General features: G+C 53.1%; 10 protein-coding genes across 10 annotated transcripts; 5 read left to right on the forward strand and 5 right to left on the reverse strand.

The window, feature by feature from the left end:
- Window positions 1-79: 79 nt before the first annotated feature.
- J4E93_000911 (uncharacterized protein) lies at window positions 80-1,838 on the reverse strand (the record flags this gene model as incomplete). Its single annotated transcript, XM_049338867.1, has 4 exons — window positions 80-242; window positions 312-1,378; window positions 1,514-1,738; window positions 1,797-1,838. The coding sequence occupies 4 exons, from the start codon at window positions 1,836-1,838 to the stop codon at window positions 80-82; spliced, it is 1,497 nt and encodes a 498-aa protein (XP_049204752.1).
- A 1,065-nt stretch (window positions 1,839-2,903) lies between these two features.
- Window positions 2,904-3,884, forward strand: J4E93_000912 (uncharacterized protein; the record flags this gene model as incomplete). The annotated part of the gene is made up of 2 exons (XM_049338868.1): window positions 2,904-3,553; window positions 3,614-3,884. 2 exons carry the CDS (start codon window positions 2,904-2,906, stop codon window positions 3,882-3,884), a joined length of 921 nt encoding a protein of 306 aa, XP_049204753.1.
- Window positions 3,885-4,160: 276 nt separating this feature from the next.
- On the reverse strand, window positions 4,161-5,373 carry J4E93_000913 (uncharacterized protein; the record flags this gene model as incomplete). The annotated part of the gene is made up of 2 exons (XM_049338869.1): window positions 4,161-5,172; window positions 5,345-5,373. 2 exons carry the CDS (start codon window positions 5,371-5,373, stop codon window positions 4,161-4,163), a joined length of 1,041 nt encoding a protein of 346 aa, XP_049204754.1.
- Window positions 5,374-6,759: 1,386 nt separating this feature from the next.
- On the forward strand, window positions 6,760-8,050 carry J4E93_000914 (uncharacterized protein; the record flags this gene model as incomplete). Its single annotated transcript, XM_049338870.1, has 2 exons — window positions 6,760-7,125; window positions 7,181-8,050. 2 exons carry the CDS (start codon window positions 6,760-6,762, stop codon window positions 8,048-8,050), a joined length of 1,236 nt encoding a protein of 411 aa, XP_049204755.1.
- Window positions 8,051-8,864: 814 nt separating this feature from the next.
- J4E93_000915 (uncharacterized protein) lies at window positions 8,865-9,360 on the forward strand (the record flags this gene model as incomplete). Its single annotated transcript, XM_049338871.1, has 2 exons — window positions 8,865-9,222; window positions 9,275-9,360. 2 exons carry the CDS (start codon window positions 8,865-8,867, stop codon window positions 9,358-9,360), a joined length of 444 nt encoding a protein of 147 aa, XP_049204756.1.
- A 1,314-nt stretch (window positions 9,361-10,674) lies between these two features.
- Window positions 10,675-14,263, forward strand: J4E93_000916 (uncharacterized protein; the record flags this gene model as incomplete). The annotated part of the gene is made up of 2 exons (XM_049338872.1): window positions 10,675-10,856; window positions 10,978-14,263. The coding sequence occupies 2 exons, from the start codon at window positions 10,675-10,677 to the stop codon at window positions 14,261-14,263; spliced, it is 3,468 nt and encodes a 1,155-aa protein (XP_049204757.1).
- An 818-nt stretch (window positions 14,264-15,081) lies between these two features.
- Window positions 15,082-17,493, forward strand: J4E93_000917 (uncharacterized protein; the record flags this gene model as incomplete). The annotated part of the gene is made up of 1 exon (XM_049338873.1): window positions 15,082-17,493. One exon carries the CDS (start codon window positions 15,082-15,084, stop codon window positions 17,491-17,493), a length of 2,412 nt encoding a protein of 803 aa, XP_049204758.1.
- A 319-nt stretch (window positions 17,494-17,812) lies between these two features.
- On the reverse strand, window positions 17,813-19,125 carry J4E93_000918 (uncharacterized protein; the record flags this gene model as incomplete). The annotated part of the gene is made up of 2 exons (XM_049338874.1): window positions 17,813-19,028; window positions 19,079-19,125. The coding sequence occupies 2 exons, from the start codon at window positions 19,123-19,125 to the stop codon at window positions 17,813-17,815; spliced, it is 1,263 nt and encodes a 420-aa protein (XP_049204759.1).
- Window positions 19,126-19,616: 491 nt separating this feature from the next.
- J4E93_000919 (uncharacterized protein) lies at window positions 19,617-20,750 on the reverse strand (the record flags this gene model as incomplete). Its single annotated transcript, XM_049338875.1, has 2 exons — window positions 19,617-20,185; window positions 20,243-20,750. The coding sequence occupies 2 exons, from the start codon at window positions 20,748-20,750 to the stop codon at window positions 19,617-19,619; spliced, it is 1,077 nt and encodes a 358-aa protein (XP_049204760.1).
- Window positions 20,751-22,266: 1,516 nt separating this feature from the next.
- MFS1_1 (MFS sugar transporter) lies at window positions 22,267-24,018 on the reverse strand (the record flags this gene model as incomplete). The annotated part of the gene is made up of 4 exons (XM_049338876.1): window positions 22,267-22,638; window positions 22,699-23,478; window positions 23,527-23,946; window positions 24,013-24,018. 4 exons carry the CDS (start codon window positions 24,016-24,018, stop codon window positions 22,267-22,269), a joined length of 1,578 nt encoding a protein of 525 aa, XP_049204761.1.
- Window positions 24,019-24,273: the final 255 nt, after the last annotated feature.

Below are 24,273 nucleotides of genomic sequence, written 5' to 3' on the forward strand. Positions count from 1 at the left end.
CGCGGAACTTGATATGAAGTGTTGGATTACATGCTTCATGAATTCATTGGTTCGTATCATAATCTTACTACAGCATCTTCTATTTGACAGCCTTCAACTTGCACATCAAAGGGTGCTTTTCCCAAAGAATGAATGTTTTCTGGTTACTCCAATCACTGCTCTCAGGACAGAGTTCAATATCAAAGTTGTAGTAGACCTTGGAAGCAAGGAGGCGTATCTCGTGGTATGCCATACTAAGTTTACTGTTAGCTTGCTATGGTCTGTGTACGTATGCTAGGATATGAATATCGAGAGAGGGCTGTTGAACTTACTTCTTGCCAACACAATCCCTCGATCCAATAGAGAATGGCTGAACACACTGCCTCTCATCGCTCTCAAACTCGGGATCACCCATCCATCTCTGAGGAAGGAATTCCGTTGGCCTCTTGAAGTTCTTGTCAGACAAGTACATGGCGTGTTGCGGGATCATGATAATGGTGCCGGGTGGTACGTATTGGCCGACAACAGTACTGCCATCTTGCGGTGTGAGGCGCGGAAGTCCAAGAGGAACGGGTGGGTAGATACGGAAAGCTTCCTTGATGCAAGCCGACAGGTAGGGCAATGCAGCGAGCTGCTCCATGGTCATGTCGGCGTCGCTGGCGAAAGCGCTACGGATCTCATGGTTGAGTTTCGCCATGCAGTCCGGGTTGCGCAGGAGCAGATATGTTAGGCCCGAAACGAGTGTAGCTGTTGTTTCCGTTCCGGCGATCATGAAGAGGGAAGCGTTGGCGTCCATCTCGCCTCGGGTTAGACCTCGTCCTTCCTTTTGGCCCAGCACCAGATCCCATAGATCGACGCCCTCGGAATCGCGGCCTTTTTCAAGGCGCTTTGTCACGCGCGTTACAGAGTGGTTGAAGTGGTCCATCCGCTTCCGGTTCACAGACTCGGGTACGTATCTCTTGAACGCACGCCATAGCCATGGATATGACATCATGACGGTGAAGTGAGATCCCATCTTGAGACTGGCAAAGATGATACGGACCCAGGGGTCGTATTCGGCGTTGTCGAGCATATGCAGTGGCTCTCCGAAAGTCAAGTCGCCCATGATATCGAAGGTGGTGAAGTTGTACATCCTGACCATGTCGAACTTCGCGGCTGGATTCTTTTCGATGGTGTTCTTCATGGAAGATACAAGTTTGTCGACGTACTTGACGAAGAGGGGTTCTTGTTGTTTCAAGGCTCGGTCCGAGAACGCGGGTGTGAAGATCTTACGTTGACGACTGTGGTCTGGGTCGGGGGCGATGATGAGGCTGAGTTCCCGATTGGGTGTTGTGCCATACCTCATCCAGGCTTTTTGAGGAACGTGCCCTGCAGTGCCTTTGGAACCATGACCGTAGATCTGAGAGGTGGTTAGTAGGTGTCAAAGACTACATTTGCTTTTTCGGGTACGCAAGCAGGTAGCGATTAGTTCCAGCACGACACTGGAACGTCGATTGGGCTATCAAGTAGCATGTAAAAGGTATGCAAAACTTACATCTTTCCAAGAATTTGGGTCCGTGAAACTCAATTCATCGTGGTTGACACGAACGACATGCCCATACTTTTGGTGTAGGTCTTGGAAGAGTTTGTCTCGCGTGCCTCTCCAGACAGCAATGTTATATGGGATGCGCGTCGCAGCGTAGAGTTTCGGTCCAGGAAAGTGTCGAAGGGGGTGGAAGTATATGCGGTAGATGGCTCTAGCAATGAAGCGGAGAACCAGCTATGCCAAGTTAGCAGCTATTTTTCTGACGAGCTTCAGCAAGTCAAGCAGTACTTACAAAACCGATCAGATAACCAACGATGTGCGGTATCGAGGCCATGTTGAAGACTTTTGTGATTCTCGAAGAACCGTTTGTTGATGTTGGAGACATGACGCTTGGAGTTCAGCCACCATATGCTGATCTCAATGCAGGGCACGCGCAAGCTTTAAGTACAGACGAGTACAAGCACTACATTCGTCGCACTAAAAGAAACGGAGTAGTGGCCATGCCGAGACGGGACACAGCCAGCTCGCCTAGTACCGTTGACGTCGGTAGCCAGTAGCCAGGCACCCAGTGTCAAATGATCGGCTGGAGTAGCCCAAATGTCGCACCTAATGAGGCATTTGACGCGAGTCGACCATCCGTGGGGAGGGTATTTCCCACGCTCACCGTCCGGCTAATGAGGATCATTAAGCTCGTCCAGAACCCACTCCCTCGGAGGGTCGGCAATGAGGTCTGGCAGATGGCTGTGCGTGGCTAGGCACAGCCTGGTTGTTTGTACTTCGTACATCAGGGCGTAATATGACATGTGAAGCCTGCCAAATATGTTTCAGAGTGTGGCAGGGCCCGATAGGACACTTTCGTCCGTGTAATGCTCACCGGCCGATCGCTCGGAGAATTGAGTTTGTACGTTGCATACGATGCTGTGGGGAAGGCGGGCGATCAGCATGGGTGCTATTCCGGACATTCGAATCGCAATCGCATGCGCATTCGGACAAGCTCCCTGGCAGATCTGTACACCTAGTTAAAGACCATTCCTAAACTGCACAGTTTGGATGTCGCTATCGGAGCCGAGTCGCAAGCAATGTTAGTAGCAATCATCATCTCACCACACGACCTCGGAAATGCACAACCCCGAACGTACCTGGGTACACAGCCAAACCTATCCGCGGAAATGACAAGCGCAAACGCGAAATCCAGAAGCAGTCGTAATCTGACCATGTGTAAAGCTAATGCGAATGATAATGATTCGCCCATGAGCATAGTCGGTGAAATCGGCAAACAGCAATGCACCGCCATCATGTACGCAGACATGGCCCGTGCGGCTATCAGATCGTGACTTCGCGTTGAGGCGTTTCCGTCCCAAGGGCAACAAATCAACCCCACCTACCCTTGCACGTCACAATGGCAGCGACACCAGCACGCAGAGGCGTCTCCGCCCTGTTCTCCGCTTCGTCATCGAGAACAATCGCCAATCGGATACAGCAGCGGGGCTTCACCTCGTCCCGCATCTTCGCCGCATACGCGACTGCACCCAGGCCTGCAGCGACGAGCACGACAAGCACAACCAGTACTTCCACAGCTGCCAAGCCAGCCACTACAACGTCAACAGCAGCAAAACCCGCGATCACAGCGACTCCACAACGGACAGTACAACCCCAGTTCGTCGCCAAAGAACCGCCTATACCAACAACACGCAATGCCACCGCAGACAGCGCAGCTTCCGCAGCCCGCAAACAACGCTCCCTCACCGACGGACTATCCGATGCCCCGCCCGAGCTGGAAGGCGTACCGGCGATAGACTGGACACGCTCGTACCATGGTCTTGGCTCCGTATCTTTCACACCCGAACAAGGAGAATTGCTACTAGCACCTATCACACAGGATGACGTGGAGGTGAAGCCCGATGGTATCATATATCTGCCTGAGATCAAGTACAGGCGGATATTGAACAAGGCGTTTGGACCTGGAGGGTGGGGTCTTGCGCCGAGAGGCGAGAGTATTGTTACAGGGAAATTGGTTACGAGGGAGTATGGACTTATTGTGCAGGGACGGTATGTTTCTCTTCCCTCCTTTCGCTTTCCCCTTCGAACCTATACTAACTAAAATTTCAGACTCGTCTCCATCGCCCGTGGCGAGCAACAATACTTCGACCCCGACGGCATTCCCACTGCGACCGAAGGCTGCAAATCGAATGCCTTGATGCGATGTTGCAAAGACCTGGGTATCGCGTCTGAACTCTGGGATCCGCGCTTCATTCGGGATTTTACGAATAAGATGACGAAGGAGGTGTGGGTGGAGCATGCGAGCACAAAGAAGAAGAGGAAGATTGTGCTGAGGAAGGACGACACTGCCAAGTATCCGTACAAGGAGGTGAAGTTGTAAGTGGGCTTGAGTCACGCCGGGAGTCATATAGTTGGAAGGGAATAGACCCAATCTCAGGGAAATCAGGCATAGAACCTCACGCAAGCCAGACGTGGCTGTACACATAAGTTGTAACATCACCAGGACGACTAGTCCTACTCGTACTCATGAATTGGGATACCAAATATACACAGCTTCAGTGTACCTGTGAAGCCTAGCAGAATACCATCTACCATGTTGCCCAAACGCCATGAATCATCGCCATCATATCACAGATTTTGTCCTCCAGGGATTCTTCTAGCGATCGCCTAGATCAAAACCTGAAGCCCTTGATCTGTTTCTCACATCACTTGGCTCCCTTCCATACGCCAGAGGGTCGTCCCGAGGGAGTTCCTGACGCTGCCAGTTCCACGGCATCCAGCCACTGCTTGTCCTTCGACCGAGTGCGGGTGGTGTGAGGGGGTACGGTGGTCGGTCGGAGCCCGAGCTCAGTTCGTCGCGCTCGATCCTGTCGAATTCCGCTTCGCTTCTGTTACGGGAGAGGCTACCAGAGAGGCTTCCAGTACTCCTGTTGACTTCGTGGTATCTGCTTCCGCCTGTTTGTTGTGTGCGGATGTTTTCTTGTTCGCGGTCGAATGCTTGCAGGAGGGTCTCGAGGCGCTGGCGTTGTGACGCAACGTAATCGAGTCGGTCGTTGTTGTTGCGGATGGAGTCTGGGACGAGGTTCCCGGCGCCGCGGCTCAGATCTGAGGCTTGCGCATCTCGAGTGCCTGCGCTGCCGGCACCGTAAAGTGCGCTGGCTCCGCTGAGTGCTTGGTTGACAAGTCCGTATAGATCGTTGCTGCCCCTCGCCGAAGGCATCTGGAACCTGCTCATGAGGTTTTGTGCGTACGTCTGCCCTTCTGGTCTGGGCGCCTGCGGCTTTCCGGGTGCGAAACCCAAGACGTTGACCTTGACCCACTCGATGCCCATCTCGACGTATGCCATGCCTGCCGATTTAGCACGGTCATGGCTTTGTGTAATAAACTCGTCGATCTCTCGCTCATGGTGGTATAGGAAAGGCTCCATGTACTCCTGGTACAGGTAGTTTGCGCCCTGCGAACCAGGTAGGATCAAGTAAAGATGTGCGAAGAATCGAATCCATGAGTAGAACGGCACCCAGCTGAGGATGAAGTCGAAGGTGTTCTCTACGGCGGTGAAGGCAGAGAGGACGACGAAGTAGATCAGCCAGGGTGCGAGGAGGGCTGGGTCGGAGGTGTGAAGAGCTTTGTAGGAGGCGAAGATAGGGAAGAAGACGGTGGTTGCAACGCTATCGGCGTATTAGCTAGGTTCTTTGCGAATACATCGCAGCAAAAAGAAAATACTGCATATCGTAGTCATGCGAGCTCCAAGACAGCAAGCGGCGAGCTCACGATACCTCATCAGGCCCCAAAGTTTGTTGGAGAATTGGCAGCTACAGGCGGGGGCGGGGTAATACTTACGTCAAACCGTCGGCGACAAAGCCGAACATGATTGCAGTCGTTGGGCGTCTTCTTTGGGTGTAGGTGTTTAGGTGAGAGATGCGGGACCAGGACCTACAGGTAGCGAAAGCTCAAGCCTCACGGATACGCGGGCGGAGATGTGGAGTGGCTCAGGCTGATGATCCATCCGATGTACGTCAGTCGTCAGTCGGCGGTCAAGGGCGGCGCGCTATCCACTTTCGGTCCTTTGTGTGTGAGCTCCCGAACGTCAGCTGCTGCAAAGAGAGTCTAATGGATCGCGATGCTAGGAATTGTAATCAGGGACATTAGACTCTCACACTGACTAGCTATACGTGGGTTCCCATTGTTGTTGGCGGTAGTTGCGGTCGCGACTTCCCCATCGAACTCACGTCGCGAACGCGTGTCGGCCCAATCATGGCAGCTACCACCACCACCACTTCAACATGTCGATTCTTCCTGGCCTTCCATCTCTTCATACTCCCCTATACTCATCAGCGCTTCGTTCTGCTTCGATACCCTCCACTTGGGTGTTCTCAGCCACGTTCTTGTACCTTGATGCAAAGCGATAGCTCCCATTAACGGCGATAGCGTCATCACGATACCGTTCCTTCCCACGCGACTGCACGGTGCAGCTACTGCATACTTCCTTTTTCGAAGATTGGATAAAACAGATGCACGAGGTTAGCGAAGGATCAGCTCATCTACATATCTGACAGCGCTCGGAGCCCGGTTGCGCTCATCCACTGTTTGACGCGCCCACGTCTGATACTTGTACCGCTTTTACAACACTCGCCTTACAAACATCCGGAATGGCAGGCCGGGGAGACTACCAAGACGCTTCCTATGCTGCCATGGCGCCAAGATACCGCTTATCAGAGCCCTGCGCTCGATAACAGCTCCGCACCCCGCGTTTGCGGCCGTTGTCGCGGTTGACATCATCCCGTTCTTCTCCAAACCACGGAAGAAGAAGCTATCGTGAACAATAGAATGCGGCAAGGGTTACGTAAACCAGCTATCTTCTTCCATCATATCAAGCTAGATGCGTTAGTTTGCAACGATGTTCTTGGCTTATGCTTGTAGTCCGTCGACACTCCAGTAAAACGTCTTCACTATATCTCTAGGAGATATGGCTTCTTGGCCACGCCAGGATAGAACGCTCCGCAAACCTCGAAGCGAGGAACTCAGATGCCGAACGACGTACGCCAACCTTCAAGTATCCATACCTCGCGTTAGACCCTGTCGTCTCGAGCGTTAATTCAGCGTGGGTCCTGACTAAGGCGGATTGCCTCATCGCGGATTGGAGTTCAACTTCCGAGGTCTCAAGGCTATACTGGAGGTATAAGAATGGGGTATGCCCCCAGTTCACAAGTAGTGGAAACATACTCGAAGTGCCAACACTCATACTAAACGCCATGATGGTCGTCATCAAAACTCTGGCAGCTCTGGCATCCCTGGGCTTGGCTATAGCAGCACCGCGAGCTTCAGTGTCACCATCGGCTGTGAGCTCTCCCAGTCCATCCGGGTCAAGTTCAGCGACTCTTACTACTGAGGAGACGGAAGATCTGTACAGTCTTCATGAAGAGCTAGTCAATATCCCCTCAATCTCTGGGGATGAAGTTGAATGCGCGGAGTTTATATCAAAATATCTCTCGGACTTGGGGTACTACGTCGAAGAGGTCCCTGCTGGAGACACTGGCACTTTCAACGTCTTCGCTTATCCCCAAGAGCTCAAAGATGAGGGAGTTTGGCCGGAAGTTCTGATCACTAGTCATATCGACACTGTAAGTATATTCGACCCGAGACATGCTCCAACAACAACGTCTGAGATAAAATTAGGTGCCACCATTCTACCCATTCGAGCGCAAGGAAGAGAACGGCACAGTCTATCACTTCGGTCGTGGCTCGGTCGACGCAAAGGGCCCTGTAGCAACCATGATCATCGCATCCCACAAGCTCTTCCAATCCAGAACCGATACGCCCAGTCTAGGCATGCTATTCGTTGTCGCAGAAGAGACTGGCGGCGTCGGAATGAGAGCCTTCGCCGAGTACGCTTCCAACACTACTTTCCGCGCAGGTATTTTCGGCGAACCAACGGAAGGTAAGCTAGCTAGCGGACACAAAGGATACCTGGGTGTGAGTTTGGACATCACAGGCCGATCTTCCCACTCTGCATATCCATGGCTCGGTGTAAGCGCCATCAATTATCTTGCCGAAGCCATTGTTGGACTGAACATGCTCGAACCGGCTCTACCGAGAAGTGAGCTACTAGGCGCAACAACCCTCAACGCTGGACTTGTTGCGGGTGGAGTCGCTAGCAATGTCGTTCCCGACCATGCTAACGCAAGTATCGCCGTTCGTATAGCTCGCAGCGAAGATGACGCAGTCGACCTTGTGCAAGACATGATCGCTGGGATGCTGTCGCCTTTCGAAACGCGCGCAAAGGAGGAGAATGCTACTTTCGAGGTAGTTTTCTCGAACGCTAGGTACCCCGCAGTCATCCTCGACACGGACGTTGAGGGCCTGGAGGTCGCACCTGTGTTCTTTGGAACGGATATTCCCAGCTTGCCGCAAGTGGATAAGAAGTATCTGTTTGGTACAGGTACGATCGAGGTTGCGCATACGCCGGATGAGATGTTGAGTCAAGAGGAACTCGTGCAGGCGGCGGAGGCATACGGTATGATTCTTGAGAGTCTATTTTCTGAGTAGGAAAGTTTGAGCTCTTGTACGCTCAACGAGTCTCAATGCTATGTGGCATCATGCAATGTAACCGTAATGCCCTATACCTCAAATCGATGAATGTCCGCCTAGTCTTCTGACGCTGAATTGCTTTACAATAGAATGATCGTGCGACAGACTAAATTGCCGTCGTTTGCGTAGCGATGTGGAACTGAGGGCATCGTCGAGCTTGCTCAAGACGATTGTCATAGGCGCGACTTGGAGGAAACTGCTTGCTTGAGCCATGCGCCCACCAGAAGCAAGCGCTGAATTCTATATATGAAGTCGCAGCGGAGGCTCTTCAATATATCAGCTCACACCCTTCACTCCATCTCTTCCACATAGGCGGTGTCGAGATCATGTCAGGGGCGCACCACCACCGCTCCTTTCTCCGACATCTTTCCGCTCCCTCGCCGCTCCTCTTCCGCCAGTAATTGATGCCGTCATCGCTCCTTCGCTAAATGAAGGCTGTTTGCAGCGCTCTTTCACCGCGCCTCCAGACCTTTCATTGAGGCACTTTTGCTAAGTGAGAGACGAGAATAATCGCGCCATAATGCACCTGACGCCTGAAGCAAACGGTCTTGGGCTCCTGTCTTGGGATCCGGGGTGTCCATATAAACCGCTGATCTGGTTTCTCTTTGACTCTTTTCTTGATCAACAATCCTTCGATATAGACAGTACACTTCGACTACTATATATCTCTTTGAAACCTCAAACACCACTCTCATACCATACCTTCGAGTCGACTACTATATACAACTCTCACACCCTCAACACAACTCAGACACTACACTTACAAGCCGACATGTCCAATCCACCTCAGTACGGACCTACCGCCCTACCTCAAGGTGCAAACGACGGCGGTGACGGGTCCTCCCTTGACAAGGCTACATGGGTTGCTGGCAGCGACAAGAACGCCAGGAGCTTCATTATACTCCAAGGCAAAGACTATGTACGCTGCAACATGGGCGATGCTCTCCAGTTCTATGACTCGGGCTACCGTGTATTCGACCCACCTACTGGTCGCCGAGTCAAGTTCCAGTACAACCAACCTGGTCGTCCCAAGTTCGGCGCTTTTGCTCACCAGTACTGGGAAATCCAGATGGAGGAACATGCTTCTCTTGTGAGGGGTGATCGCTTGCCTGGAGAGGATCTGGGTGAAGGTTAGTGAAATACATGCTGACGAGAGAGAATTTGGACGCTGACACATCACAGATGCCGAAGAGGAGTATGAGTTCGCAGGAGATGCTGTCTTCGACCGTGCCGAACAGCCTCCTTCGACTCCCTCGAGGAGTAAGTAGCAACCACGTTACATCTCTCTTGAGACTGAGCTAATACTTGTAAGGCACACGTGAAAACCTAGCTACCTCTCCTCTCTCTGGCGGTCGCGATCGCGGCAGTCCTTCAACTCCACGAGGCCCTAGCTCTGGCGGTCAGCTAGGATCTGGCTGTGAATCAGCTGGTCGCGGGTCCAACACTCCTCGAGGTCGCGGCTCAGCTGGCTCCGGACGAGATCAAGGATCACCACAGTCACCGACGTCACCCTCCTTCGGAAAGGGCAAGGGTCCAGCTAGCTCTCCAGGCAGTGGATCTCCCGGCGCTGGAGCGGCTTGAAAAAGGAGGAGAGCACTACACTTTCCTTCGTATTTGCTTTCTGGAGTCTTGGTCGGTGAAAGGAGTCTTGCATTCGGGATCGATTTAGCAAGGCGTTTGGGATGATAATGCGAATACCCCTAGACCTTTTGAGATAGACCTTGAAATTATACAATTGGTTTCCGATCTGAAGTAGAACCTAAAACGATGATGTTGGTGAGAAGAATGTGTACTCAGACTGCGTCCAACTCCGTGATAGCTTGTTGAAGTTCTCCACGCGTCATCTTTGTGATTACTTCGTGACCTGAAAAGTACCTGAGGATCTCCAGGCATACGTAGGGCATGTACTGCGATGATCTAAAAAGTAAAATGCCGAATACGTGTCTGCGCTAATAAGTACCTGAGGGTCTACAGACGTCCTCATGCAGGGTACCGCGTCGATCTGAAAGCATGATGAGGTATACATGTTACTCAGATCTGACAGAATTTTTGACAAAAAGGAAGCCTGCGGTCTCTCGACGTGTTGTACGCTTGACGCGGATGAGTCGTGACGAAGGTGTGGAAAGAAAGAGGCTGGAGGAATGAGGTCGGAATTGGCCGAGGAGTGTTCCGACGAAGGCGCAGGGCGTGTCTTGGAACCCGAGAACGCGTAAAACACGCCCAACAAATCATCGCTTATCTGATGGTGCATCTGACATATCCGTCAAGCTTCTGTAAGCCTGTCAAGATGGTGAAACCACGCAGATCGATCTTGGTCGGGATACACCTGCCAGCTCCCTCGTGCAGCGCGCCTGCCACGCGAGCAATGACGTGCGACGATCTCCGACGAGCGCGTGCGTGACCCATCACCAGGTAACTAAACTACGCAGTCCGCAACATACATCATCACCTTCCGGCCATCGCGACGTTCGCTGTGCTCCATATTTATTTCGTACGGAGCGATCAGCCACAACTACTCATGTCCTATGACGCGCCTGTGGCTGTTGTCCATTGGTCGTACCGGTCTCCGCTGGATCCGCTAAATGCTGCTCACGCCTCGCACCTACTCCCTCGCTCACATCGCCGACACGGGCCGCAAACGCCCTGAACCCTCGTACTTTGTGTGTGTCAAGTCGCGGAAGGAACGCGAAGCTGAGGAAAAGCGCGCGCTGAAGATGTTGCTGTTGCATCAAAAGGGGAGCGTCAAGGTGGGAGAGGTTGTGAGGTGAGTTCTCAGGGTCTGCCGGCGGGATGGCATGGACGCTGTACGCACTGTCTATACGAGATGGGCAGTGCGCGACAATGTTCAGGGAGATTGTAGGACGGATTACTAAGTCGCCATGCAGATACACGCTCACATACACACCCTCCGAAGACCGCATATTACCGCCTCCTTCCTCCCTCCACGTTCGCATACGAAACTCTTCCGCCATCCCTCTACGCGCCGCATACCTCCACGGGCCATACACGATTCACGTATCCGCCTACCCTTCAACATTCAACCCGAACAAAAAGTCCGACGCAACATACGGCGAGCCTGACTTTGAGCCTAATGTCAAGGCTGGTGGATACTGGAACACCAAGTTGACTGTTCCGGAACAGTACAGAAGCGATATCAGGGAGGATGACGGCACCCCGAAAAGCCTCACATGGATCATCGAGATCGCGTCGCAAATCATCTTCTCCAATTCCGCGTCTGTAAACTACGAGTTGTTGGTGGCACGCGACGAACGATCGCTGGACCTAGGCTTTACTGCTGTCACTGGCAATAGCCATGGAACGCCAGGAAAGGTGCAAGACCACCAACAGGGCAGCCAGAAACACGTTTCGCACCATCCGGCACAGCCTAAGGGGGTGTATTCAAAGGCGGTCAAACTAGTGGTTGATGACACTACGAGCTTATGGAATACACCGGAGCTACCAGAGTGGAAAGAGGAGGAAGAGGCCTCTCCAAGAAAATCGAAAGATCATAGCAGTCCGACGGAGAACCGACAGAAGAAGAAGAACATACACCTTGTGATAGTAACGCATGGTCTACACAGCAATCTCGGCGCGGACATGCTATATCTGAAAGAGAGCATTGATGCGACGGCAAAGCAAGCGCGGGAAGACCGAAGACGGCGGCGAAGAGAGGAAAGAGGAGCCAAGAAGACCGGATCGGATCAAGATGCGTCGACAGCACCACTGTCAGGCGGCCAAGAGGACATACCAGATGACGAGGAGGATGACGATGAAGAAGATGTGATTGTTCGAGGTTTCGACGGCAACGTAATACGTACAGAACGCGGTATCCAGTATCTCGGGAAGCGGCTCGCTAAGTACGTGTTGAACCTGACCTACCCTGATCAACCATACCTCCCGATCAAGAAGTCCATGGGGCAGAAGTTGTCCAATACATTTTCGCCAACGAAAGACAAGCCAGACGAAGGCATACCGTCCCATCACGGTAGCAGTGTGATGCACACATCCCCAGGACATGACAAGCGCGCGTACAAATTCACGAGCATCAGCTTCATCGGCCACTCTCTCGGAGGACTGGTACAGACGTACGCAATCGCATACATCCACAAGCATTCTCCCAACTTCTTCGACACAATTAAGCCCATCAACTTCATCGCTATGGCGTCTCCATTCTTAGGACTGAGCAATGAGAACCCCACCTACGTGAAATTTGCCCTGGACTTTGGCCTAGTGGGAAGGACAGGCCAGGATCTCGGTCTTACTTGGAGAGCACCGACATTGGCAAAGAGCGGCTGGACGGCTATGGGTAACGTGTTTGGTAACCAGACGCAGGATCAGCATCAGGAAGATCCCGGCGCAAAGCCTCTGCTGCGCATCTTGCCTACTGGCCCAGCGCACCAAGTCCTGCGAAGATTTCGAAACCGTACTTTGTACTCCAATGTTGTCAATGATGGTATAGTACCATTGCGCACGAGTTGTCTTCTGTTCTTGGACTGGAGAGGCTTGGGTCGGGTTGAGAAGGCTCGTAGAGAGAACGGTCTCATCGGCACAGTGGCGGTATGGGGTTACGGCCAGATCACTGGACAGAACTCTTCCCCCAACCCCTCTAGAATTGGCTTCTCGGACGATGAAGGATCTGGGGTCGAATCGCCAACCTACAATGGCAACGACACCACGGTACCTCTGCCGGGCGCCGACGTTACAAACCAGGAAGACGAAGCACAAGTGTCTACTGCAGAGCCAACAGCCCATCAGGCCATCGAAGGAGGTAAAAAGAGTCCCGAAGCCAAGGAGCCGAACGATCAGTATTTCCAGCCGCAAAATACACTGATGCAGTGGTGGAGCTATATCAGGCCGACTGGAAAGCACACTTCGCGCGACAAGAAAATGTTTAGTCGTAGTCAGACTATTGGGAAAGACGAAGAAGACGAGCTTTCTCCGGCTGAAGCAGATCACGCGACATCGTCACATAGCGCACAACCAAGGAAACGACCCCAAGCCACCCGTGGAGACTCAATCGTCGATAATCCCAAGAGCCACCTAGCACCACCCAAAACCACCATCTTCGAGTCTGCTGGTGACCTTATCAACCCTCCTGTTCCTCCCCAGTCCTGGATCATAGACCCGTCCACACGAGCACGCACCATCTTCCACGACAGAATCTACCATCCTGAAGACATTCCTCCACCACCTACGAAAACGAAGCCAGTGCGCAACTTTTCTGGTGATAGTACTGTTTCAAAGGCATCGACAACAAGTGTCGACGAGAGTGTGATGCGCGTGGAAGAGAAGATCGCTCGTGCTTATCATAAGGACCTTTCTTGGCGCAAGGTTCTCGTCAGCCTTGAGCCCGACGCTCATAACAACATGATCGTACGTCGTATGTTTGCTAATGCTTATGGTTGGCCTGTCGTCAAGCACCTTTGCGATACGCACTTCGCAGACACTTACTCGGCAAATACGCGAGATGAAGAGGAGCCCGCCCTTGATCGTGCACAAGCCGTGAACAAGCCCATTACCGAAGACGGCGAACATGTCAAGGGACAGGAGCGACTGCAGCCGCCTATCGAGCGCACTGATAGCGAGATGAGGGAAGTCGCCGACGAACTAGCCCCGCTCAAGCCGCCCAGTCTAAGGATACCCAAAAGATCGAATACGACCGACTCGACCCGTAGTGTGGGTTCGGGCGATTGGGACAGCATTTACTTCGGGGAGACTAGTGACGAGGAGGATGAAGTGGATGACCGCAATGCCGTACAGAAATTCTTCCAGCCTAATATGCCCAGAAGCCCGCGAAGTCCTTCGGGGGGTCCACCAAAGACACCTGATGGCAAGGGCACAAGCGATGCAGACATTTCCGACTTTCTCCATGGGTCCAGCACACTTGAGGTTCACCGAGGTCTTGGCGCAAGTCCCAGCAGCAAGTCATCGAAGTCAGCTATATTGACCCGCGAACCGGATTCAATGGAGTCGACTGGCGAACCACCCAAGGCTTCTGAGGAAGCAAGACCGGTGACACCTGCTGGTAGGATCAGCGGAGTTGGGTTGAGGAGTTCTATCGATATTCCTGCGTCGCCAGAGGCCGGGAGAGCAAGAAGTGGGAGCACTGTCACTGAGCAGGTCGCGAGGCTCAGCAGCCCCAAGAGCGACAAACATACAGCGGGCTCGTAGCATAGAGTTCGTCGGTGGTTCAGACAAGCGATGGCAGGCCTTAGACGCAGGAGTTCGAAGTTGCGACGTCGAGACAACATCCGCGTTTCCAGCGTGTAGCACAGGTCCAGAGAATTTCCCTCGTCTATTCTTCGACTTCATGTGAGGGTCAGTCAAGCGTTTTCGGTCTCGGGTGCAGTGGGTGTTACGTGACGTTGGGTTTGAGATCAGTGCACAGAGACGGATGCTACACGAGCGAAGTCATGGATCGTAGCACAATCGCGTACACAAAGATACCCCCAGATCTTATTACATGGTTTGTAGGAGCAAAGGTCTTCTTTTTCTCGTAGCGTCGTTTAACTCTATTTACTCTATAATTCTCTTCTTCGGGGTCGTTCTTTCCGTCGCTACATGCTCCTTCCCACATTCGTGTCTCTTCAACAGGCGTCACCGTACGTAGTAAACATATCGGAAGCGACTGGTTCTCTCATTTCATTCTTTACTCGCTGGTCTCGAGTTTCTCCTCGCCTACGTCATCTTTATGCCGCGCCTTCCTCATTCACTGCCGCTATTGTGCGGCAACACGCTCCGTTTGTTGGTGGACAGAGCTCCAAGCTCGGTTTGTTGTGGTCGAGTCACCACTTGAGTGGATCACCACATTCCACAACCGCAACCCGATTGCGATTTCCCAATGCACCGATAGGCGTCGCACGTCTTCTTTGGTCTGGGTCGCTGATTTCCCTCTGGTTTGATTGCCTCGTCGCACTCGAATCGCGCACCTGCACCACCGCCAATCGGTATTACCCTACAGTACACGAAAATATACCTCCTTTGGGACAATGGTCGTACCTGATTCCGCCAACCCCGCGTGGAGCATGCGCCCTGCCGCCGTGATGGTTGGTGGTCAGAGACGCCGCAACACGCGCCGTTCCAATGCACCGCGCTCCAACACTACGCCCAATCTCGGTCTTGACTCACTCGCCGGGAGGGAGAATGCGAGTGGTGTCACCGCAGCACAGCATACGGATCAAGTTGAACATTCTCATGTTTCACCTCCTTCTGCGCCCTCGAATCCTATGGTCAACTCCTACGTACACAACAGTGGCCCTCCAGGCGACCGTCATCGCCCTCTCCCAGCGCGCCCATCCGATGGCTTTTCGACTATGCCGGCCGCCCATTCGCCAACACCCACAACAGGAAGCGCATCAACAGCAGCCACGGATGGCAAGAAGAGGCATGGCAAATTCGGCTTCAAGTCAAAGGATCAAGACCGCCCAAGCAGCTCCCATGAGCCCACTCCCCAGCTGTCGCCTCTACCGCCGTTGACGCCTATCAAGGCTGCACAGTTGCTGGGCGTGGACCCTGGACCTAGCCCTGGTAGACCCCGGAGTACCTCTGTAGGCCGTCCAGCCCAGAACGATGGCGGCTACGATAGCCTACCGATACGCCCGATATCGACAAGGCGAGGCTCTATGTCGGCAATAACCACTCAGAAGAGCGCGTCGGACAGACAGACGAGATTCACGGAAGAGGGCCTTGACATGGAGCCATCAAAGCCCAAGGGCTTCTGGGGCAACACTAACCGGAAAGCTCAGCGAATGTTAGGCTTACTCCCATCTGCACCATCTAATGCTAGCCGTGAAGCCGACATGGGGCGCGTCGCAGCTGTTTCTCTAGCGTGGCGTCCAGAAGAACATACTGATACATACCGTAGTAGCGACGCCGAACGCCATGGCCAGTTCCGTTCGCTCCCACCAGTTCCGCCCGTTGTTCCCGAAGCTCCGAGAAGACGTATGCGCAAGAAGCTTCCTAAAGAGCTCGAGAGGATGGCACCCATTACAGAGACGTCGCACGATGAGCTTCGCACTTCCTACAAAATCGGCGAACATGATCCTGAGCTGAACGATATCTCTGAGTACGCAAAATCTCCTTCCAAGGCACTGCTATCTCGGTCGCGTATTGAGTCACTGCTCACAACAGATGTCAGGTACGAGTTGGAAGAGGACGACCTCTCAATCACAGACGATGTCATTGATGAGGCGGCTCACGACAAGCAAGAAGACTTCGCGGCCCATCCTGGTAACGAGGTTGACGTCAAAAATGGCGCAATTCTGCAATCTACAGTGTTCCGCCTCCGCGGCCCACTGCAAACGGTTGAAGACCGTTTGCTTGACGAGGCAGAGACGCGACTAGCACTTAGCAAGGCTGTGCTAGACCAAAACGACGATGATCGAATCACTCTCGACAACACATACGCTACCCTGAAGGCGTCTAACGAAGCCATGAAAGCAGACTTTGCAGCCGCACAGCGTTGTCACGCCGCTCCAGGAGAGTGTGAGCTCTGCGGTGGTGCGGATAGCCAGGTTGACAGCGACGACGAGGATGACTTGAACGAAGAGCCCACCTTCCAGGTCGCCACGGCCGTACCCTTCATGCGGGTCACACCCGGTATGGTCAAGCTTGTCGACATTCCGCCTAGGAGGAAGAGACCAGTTGTACCGCTGGCACCGCCTGCACCACCCACACGAGTCGCACCGGTTGCCCCACCCAACCCACTGCCCCTGCTAGCCCTATCTAGTCAGCTCAAGGCCCCCTTCAAACCTACCTACTACTTTCAACATGACGAAAAGATCAGTCCATTCAATGAGCGCAGTGAGCATGTGGAGGTGCGTAAGTATCTCTCAACTATTACAGATGCAACTAACAAAGTCCAGCCTACCGTAATGCGTGGCCCTCTTTCCGCTAGCGAGTTCAATCGCCTCGACAAGGACAAGAGAGTGAAGCTTCCCCGCGACGAGTCACGTCTTCTTGTCCAAGACTGGATGTCTGACTACGACCACACCAAACAACGCCCTCTATCCGAACGTCTCGACCTCGATGTACTTGCCGACCAGCAAATCCCTCCTGCCCCATTTCCCAAAGAAGATCACGCTACACCTCCCCTTCCGCCCAGGTCATCCAAAGAGCACTACTGTCTCAAGAACGGCCACATCTTCCACCCCATCAACCTCAAGACTGTACCCGACGAGGTCGCCATCAACAGCCTGGAAGTTCGACCGTATCTACATACCGCTGTGGGCTACAAACAGCATGTCTCTGTGCCTGTTTTCTGCGACCGTTGCAACGAAGATGTCAAAGAAGAGCTCTGGGAGTGCGACATTCATGTTTGCCGTATGGGAGTCTGCAAGCAGTGCGCAGAGGATATGGAGCATGAGTGGCAGGAACGTGTTGCTGGTGTTTGGACTCGTTAAGGGTCGTACATCCGTGGTGTTTGCGACGTGTATATTGAAAGATTGGATTGGAAACGGATGTAATGATACCAAGGGGCGTGTAAAAGTAATGAGCAGATGAGGAGCCGAGGAACTGAGCAAACGATGTAAATACCCGACGATCACCGTACATAAGGTATGATGGAGTAATGACTCTATGATCGATACGCCGACTTTTCCTTGCCCAAAAATCATAGTTGGCCTAAGCCGTTCGCTTTTGTACGCTTTTGACACCGAATCCGCCCACCAAACTTTTCGTGTCGTCCCAGAAGACATTCATCAGCAAAAAGGGAGCACCCCCTTAGACACGAGCCGCCTTCGTCTCATTCAAAACCTTCGTCTCACCACTTTCCTCCTCCTTGATGATAACCTCCCTGCCCGTATCCACCCATCCAACACCCTCACCTTTCTCCTTCTCCTTCCCCTTCATAGCCTCGCTCCTACCCACACCCCCACCCACACCTCCAGTTCCCACAACCACAGTCCCCGAAGTAGCGAAATACACCCCCACAACCCCCAACTGCCCCACACCCGCCTGCAACCCATGAATAAACTCATTCCTCAAATCCTCATGCTCATTAAACAGCCTATCCCACGCATCCTTCAAACCCGTCGAAAAATGACCTTGTCCGTGCGACACAGATAGCGAGCGCAAGATAATAGCGTTGGGGTTCTGTTGCGGGCCCGGCTGCGACCAGTATGACGTTAGGGTGTGGAGGAGGAGGTTGCGGAGGGGGGAGGGTGTTAGAATCGTGGATGTTGATGGTGATAGGGGAGAGGGAGATGAGGAGGGTGTGGGAGTGGTGGAGCGCCATACGTGGTCGATGAGCGTGGGTGTGAGGGCGAAGTGACGGCCTATACCGGAGTATATGTGTTGGATGGTGTGGTTCATGAAGGACAAGGCGCCGAGGCGTTGAGCGAGGAGCCAGGCGTGGATTGAGGGGGGGATGCGTTGCGGGGAGGTTATGTTGTGTGGGATGGGAGGGGGTGGCATGCTTTTTCGGGTTGGGGTTAGAGCGGGGGTGAGCGGGTAGTTGGGCTGGAAGTGAGACGGCATCTGAGTCGTTGGTTGCTGAGGTGCTACGGGAGGTGCTGGAACGGAAACTGTCCTGTTTGCGCTGGCTGTCCTCGGGTAAAGATTGGCGTTGTTGGGGAGAGTCCTCGCGTCGACGTTAGATGGGTATGTGTCCTTGTAGATGAACTTGAGGAAGAGGCCGAAGATGGCGGGATCGACGTCTGGCAACCTGATGGTTTTTTCTTCGTTCTTTGCGTCCTCCTTCGTGTCTTCTTCCTTGGCACGCTCTCCATCCTCTTCCTTGATCACCACCACGTCATCGTTGGAAGTGGAGAGTTTGCGCTTTTTGCTAGCCGTATGATCCTTCAACACCGTGGCGTTGATACGAGCGATTTGATCGCGGAAGTAGATGGAGTGAACGCAGAGTAGAGCGACAGGAAGAGTGTAGGTTCGAGATGATGGATGCTGACCGACGATGACTGTGATGGAGCTGCCCTGAATCCTTTCTTGGCATTAGAGGAGTCGCTTCAGACTGCGACATCACCTGCTTACATATCGAGGAACATGTCGGAGTAAGTGACCTTCTGTGGGGCTGCCATTGGTGGAGGTTGCGCAGGCTGTAGAGTGGCTGGGTGCTGCGTGGTGACGCCCATTTTGAACTTTTGATTTGCGTTTGTGTGTATGCTACTGAAAGGATCGACTTTTGGTACGAGCAGGTAGGTGGGGGATGGAAAAAGCCTCTACCGCAATAGACAGCTTGTATATACGACGGACTTGTAATAGGTTAGCCAACGAGAGTGGCGATAAAACGTGGCTGTGGGCAGTGAGCAGTGAGAGACAACCTCACCTGGTGTCAGGTAAGACTGGGCTGCTAAGGCGATATTGCGGCATGGGTGTGTCATAGAGCCAGTGTTATAAAGATTCGTTGGTCGACAGGTAATGCTTCTGTCTTTGGTGCATCATGACTTGATCACAAAATGCACATCGCAGCAACAGTCAATCGCATAGTGAGCGTGTTTTGGGGTATATCATGTCGTTATTTAATTCGTCATATAGTAAGCGGTTGCCTCTACGGTACACTACCTGGGTATCAACACTGACTGCGACAATCGCCCTGGCAGCCCGAGTTATTTCGGCTCTTGCTGCCCTCCGAGTACAACGTGGCATCATCCATGATGTCTTCCAATTCCAACTCCACCTCATCTTTCCCTGTCCTGCGGAAGCTAGCCTTGGCCGGGCATGTCACGACCGAAGAATGCTTGTCGCTATTCGCCATGGAGCCACTCTCCTCCATCTTTGTGAATCCGCCACGGTTGCTCGAGCTGTACGTCCTCTTGTTGTCCGTCCACCTTTCCACATCATGGCAACGTGTAGCGCCATCGCCGAAGAGGTTCTTGTGTTGCAGAAGATTGACAAGGCGGTTGAGGACAGAGAACTCAATCTTGAGCTTGATGCTGTAAATTGCCGTCTTGTATGTGGTTTGGATTTCGTAGTGGCCGGAGAATTGGACTGCAATAAGCGTGATGTCGAACGCCAGGACTGCGACATTGACGATGATCAAGTGAATGAAAAGCTTTCGTAGAGATCCACGTCGTCGACCACAATCTCCACGGAGCATCTTTACTGTTCGGAAGATGTAGATAACCGATATGGCCATCTCTGCAGGCGTACAAAGTCAGTGTCTTTCTCACATGCGGCTCGGATGGAAACACTTACCCTGAACTGAAATAGCAACAATCTGGACCTTATCGTAGATCTCGAATCCCGGGAGGAACTTAAGGGAATCTTTGGAGTTCGCGCCCATGGCGAAGGTGAATAGAGGGACGCCGAGAGCGATCGTGGTGAAGATGATCATGTAGAGCACCCATCTAATCTTCCTGGCGTCCGCGACAACAAGATGCAGTCGAGAATACAGTACAAGAGACTGTCCCGGGCACATGGTGACCCAGCCTACGCCGATAATGGCGCTCGACAGCAAGTCAAGCTTCGTGACCTGGAAGAATTTGAGGATGAACCCAATGGCGTGAGGGGCGATTCCTCCTGCGGCGATGAGCATACTCCAGAAGTACAACCCGCGGCGTTGTTTGAAGACGGCGAAGATGAGGAAGAGGATCTCAATCATGTTGTACATTCCAATGGCGAGGAATGCAGACATGGTCATAAGGATAGGAATGCTGGCCTGTACGCCGCCAGTGACGCCGGACTCTGAATCTTTGTCCGACATGGTGAAGGTATTCAGGTGTCTTTTCGTCGACTTCGAAAGTAATGAGATGAATGAGGGTGAGGTAAAGAGCGCATTCGTTAAGATGGCGAACTGAACTGGAGAATCCGATATCCACGTGGAATCCTGGGGTATTTCAATCAAAGAGCGTGTTGGTGGCCTTGCTGATCGACGCAGATGCTGCAAGATGCTGATCAGCGAACATGTTGCAACTATAATTCAGTGTGGTTGCAGTGGTGGCAGACGGTTCACCATGAGAGGGACGAAGACAGCAGAAGGCGTTGCGGACACTACCCCAGAGACTGACTCGATGCATGGGTGCCTGACGGGTTCGTGGCGTTTGTGGTACACTTGGCCATGTCATGAACCATACAGGTGAAGACGGGGTCACGACGGGGGCGCGGATTTGCGAGCCCCAATGCTAGTCCTTGGTGATCGTTGATTGGGCCCGGGGGACCTAGTGGCGCATGGCATGATCGTGGATTTCCACAACGGGGCGCCGGTTCTGCTTCCCCATCATCGATAACATCGGATCAGCGTGTTTAAGCGAAAAAGCAACCAGTCGGAATCCAACGACCAAGTCAATGCCCTCGTACGTTTAAACTTACGTTGCTGCCCAGTTGGGTTGCACCTGTACCTGAGTGGTTTCTTCGCTTTCGCGTCAAATCGGCGACTCAGCCGAAGCGAAACTCTGTCGGTCGCCCCCATGATGGAAATAAACCCTGGGTAGATTGTCGCCCATCTCCGTGCCGTTCTGCGTTATTTCCAGAAGGGATCACCAGGTATAAGGCGTCCATGCGAAGAACTTTTGGTCGTTTCTTGCATATGCAACGCATACGAAGGTTTTCAGACACACTCGTGCGCTGAACAGCGAACCACTGGTTCTCGTTCCTGCAATAACCTTGCCTCAGCATTCGTCGAGAGCAGGAGGTCCGTGGACGGCTGAACACGCTGAGGCGGTTCCGTGCGCCTTAATATCGCCAACATCCTTGGCCGTGGTGTTGCGACATCTTGGGCTTGCGCAATCCTGCATCCGCAATGGGAATCGCTGATAACGATGGAATTTGGTTCACACAGCCCCTGCATGGACGCGAAACGCAGTATCGCATCACCAAGACAATGCGGCTCTTTTTCGGCTCTTTTACCTTCCAAGACGGACTATAATCGCTTCGCACTTGTAGCCCGAACCTATCATTTGTAGTCAACTAAGCTACATGTGTAGGCTTTCCGTGATTAGTGAAAGCTGTTGACACTCTATACCCGGATAGTAAGGTACGATTGCGGGAATAGAAGATTAGTGAATGGATTCATGGACTATGCTACGTGGCTGTCCGTGTTAGATAACTTGATGTCGCTCAAGAAGAGTCGTAAACCACGTCATCGACGATGGTCGTAACTCTATAACCGAATGCAACCCAACAAACCGCTGGAAAGCCGATCTGGTCCCAGTGACCAGGAACCAAAGGTGGCGAAATACAGTACTCGTCATTCCGTCGACGATGTCGCGAAACATGTCCGTTTAGACCTTGGGCTCAGCGTGGACATTCTCGACATGACCGTGGTCATGGCCGTGACGTCCGACCTTGAGGTTACCGGCCTCAATGTCGCGGGTGACACGGTCGAGACGCGACTCAACCTTGCCAGCCTTCCAGGCAGGAAGACCAGAGTCGAACACGTCGTCCATCTCTTCAAGGGTCTTGCCCTTAGTTTCCGGGGCAGTCAGGAACATGTGGATGAAGGCAACGGCGTTAAAAGTTCCGAAGATCATGTACATCTTCCAGTTGATGGACCATAGAAGAGGGGGGACCGCAAAAGCGAGAATGCAGTTCCAGCTCCAATTGGCGGCGGTAGCGAGCGACACGGCCTTCGCGCGAACCTTGGCAGGGAAGATCTACAGAGGTAGAACAAGTCAGTGTACGTTTCACATGCATCCCTTACAGTAAGAACTTACCTCGGACGGATATGTCCATGACGTTGGGCCCCACGTGGTCGCGAACGTGGCCACGAAGAGGTATGAGCAAGCGACAATACCCTTGGAAACGGCGCTGTGCTCGCGAGGCACCACCCAGGAGATATCTTTGTCGGTGGTATCTGGGTTAGGAATACCGTAGGAAGCCTGCAGAGCACCTGTAGTATACAGCCAGACAGCCATCATGAAGGATCCGCAAAGGAGAGCAGGGCGACGGCCAAACTTGTCGAGGTAGAGGATGGCTGGTAGGGTCATGGCGACGTTGATGATGTACTGAATCGACGCAGTAAGGAGCTCGTCGGCGATACCTGCTCCACGCATGATGAAGACGATGTAGTACATCATGATGTTCATACCGCAAAGTTGCGACCACATCTGGATGGACATACCAAGGATGACACGCTTGACAATGCGAGGCTTGACCAGGGCGGCGAAACTAGTCTCAGCAATCTCACGCTCGAAGGCAAGCGCCTCTTCGATCTCCTTGTATTCGGCGAGAACCTTGGGGTGGTTGACGTTGCCAGCGCCGTGAAGGTTGGCGAGAACCTGCAGTGCCTCCTCCCAGCGATCCTTAGAGGCCAGCCATCGAGGAGAGCGAGGGAAGAAGAAGAATCCGATGAAGAGGATAGCGCCAGGGACAGCTTGAACACCCCATGGGATCCTAAAGGCCGCAGTGCTCTGGTTCGGGTTGTTGACGCCTCCATCGACGAAGGAACAGCCGTATTGGATGAAGTATTGGATCAAAATACCCCAGGTGATGGCCTACGCAGAATCAGCTTGAGTTCCAGGCTTTATTGGAGAGTGACCTACCCATTGTTGCAACGACACCACTCTACCTCGGATTTCCTTGGGCGCAATCTCGGCTTGATAGACGGGGACAATGGCGGAACAGATACCGATGGCGTACCCGCCGATAAGACGACCAACACAGAGGAGCGCAACGCCGTTCGCGGCGGCCTGCAGAATAGCGCCAACAATCCAAATGAGTGCGGCGATTTGTACAGCGTTCCTACGCGAAAGTCGATCGGCGAGGAAGGATGAAGATAGAGCACCAACGAGAGAACCTGCAGGCATCGACGCAGTGATACCACCTTGGCGAGTACCGCTGGGGTTGCCAAAGTAGTTCTTGTAGGCGGGAGTACCCAGCGCACCCGACATCGACGAGATGTCGAAACCGAAGAGGATACCACCAAGCGCGGCGAAGCCGCAAATGGCGTAGACATTGTAGATCTGTGGGAACTGTAGCGCCGTTGTCAGCGGGTGCACTCAGGAGCAGTTGGGAAGACGAGGACCTACCTTCATCTTGCCAAGTCGCTGGAACCAGTATGGGTTGATAAAGTTATGGGGCGACGTGAGAAAGAGGACAGTCAAGAGCTGGGAAGCTGCAGATTTATGGTCCCAAGAGCGCGGAGAGGGCGCGTGATCCTAATGGATGTAGTCTGTGCGGCAAGTCTTGGGGTTCACTATTCACTACAGCACTCTTTACCGCCCGATTGTAGCCTTGCTGACAGGAGACGTGGTTGGTTACATGTGAGAGCATTGTGACCCCGCAAACGG

Source organism: Alternaria ventricosa (assembly GCF_023758065.1).
Source record: "Alternaria ventricosa strain BMP 2768 chromosome Unknown scaffold_1, whole genome shotgun sequence".
Taxonomy (NCBI): domain Eukaryota; kingdom Fungi; phylum Ascomycota; class Dothideomycetes; order Pleosporales; family Pleosporaceae; genus Alternaria; species Alternaria ventricosa.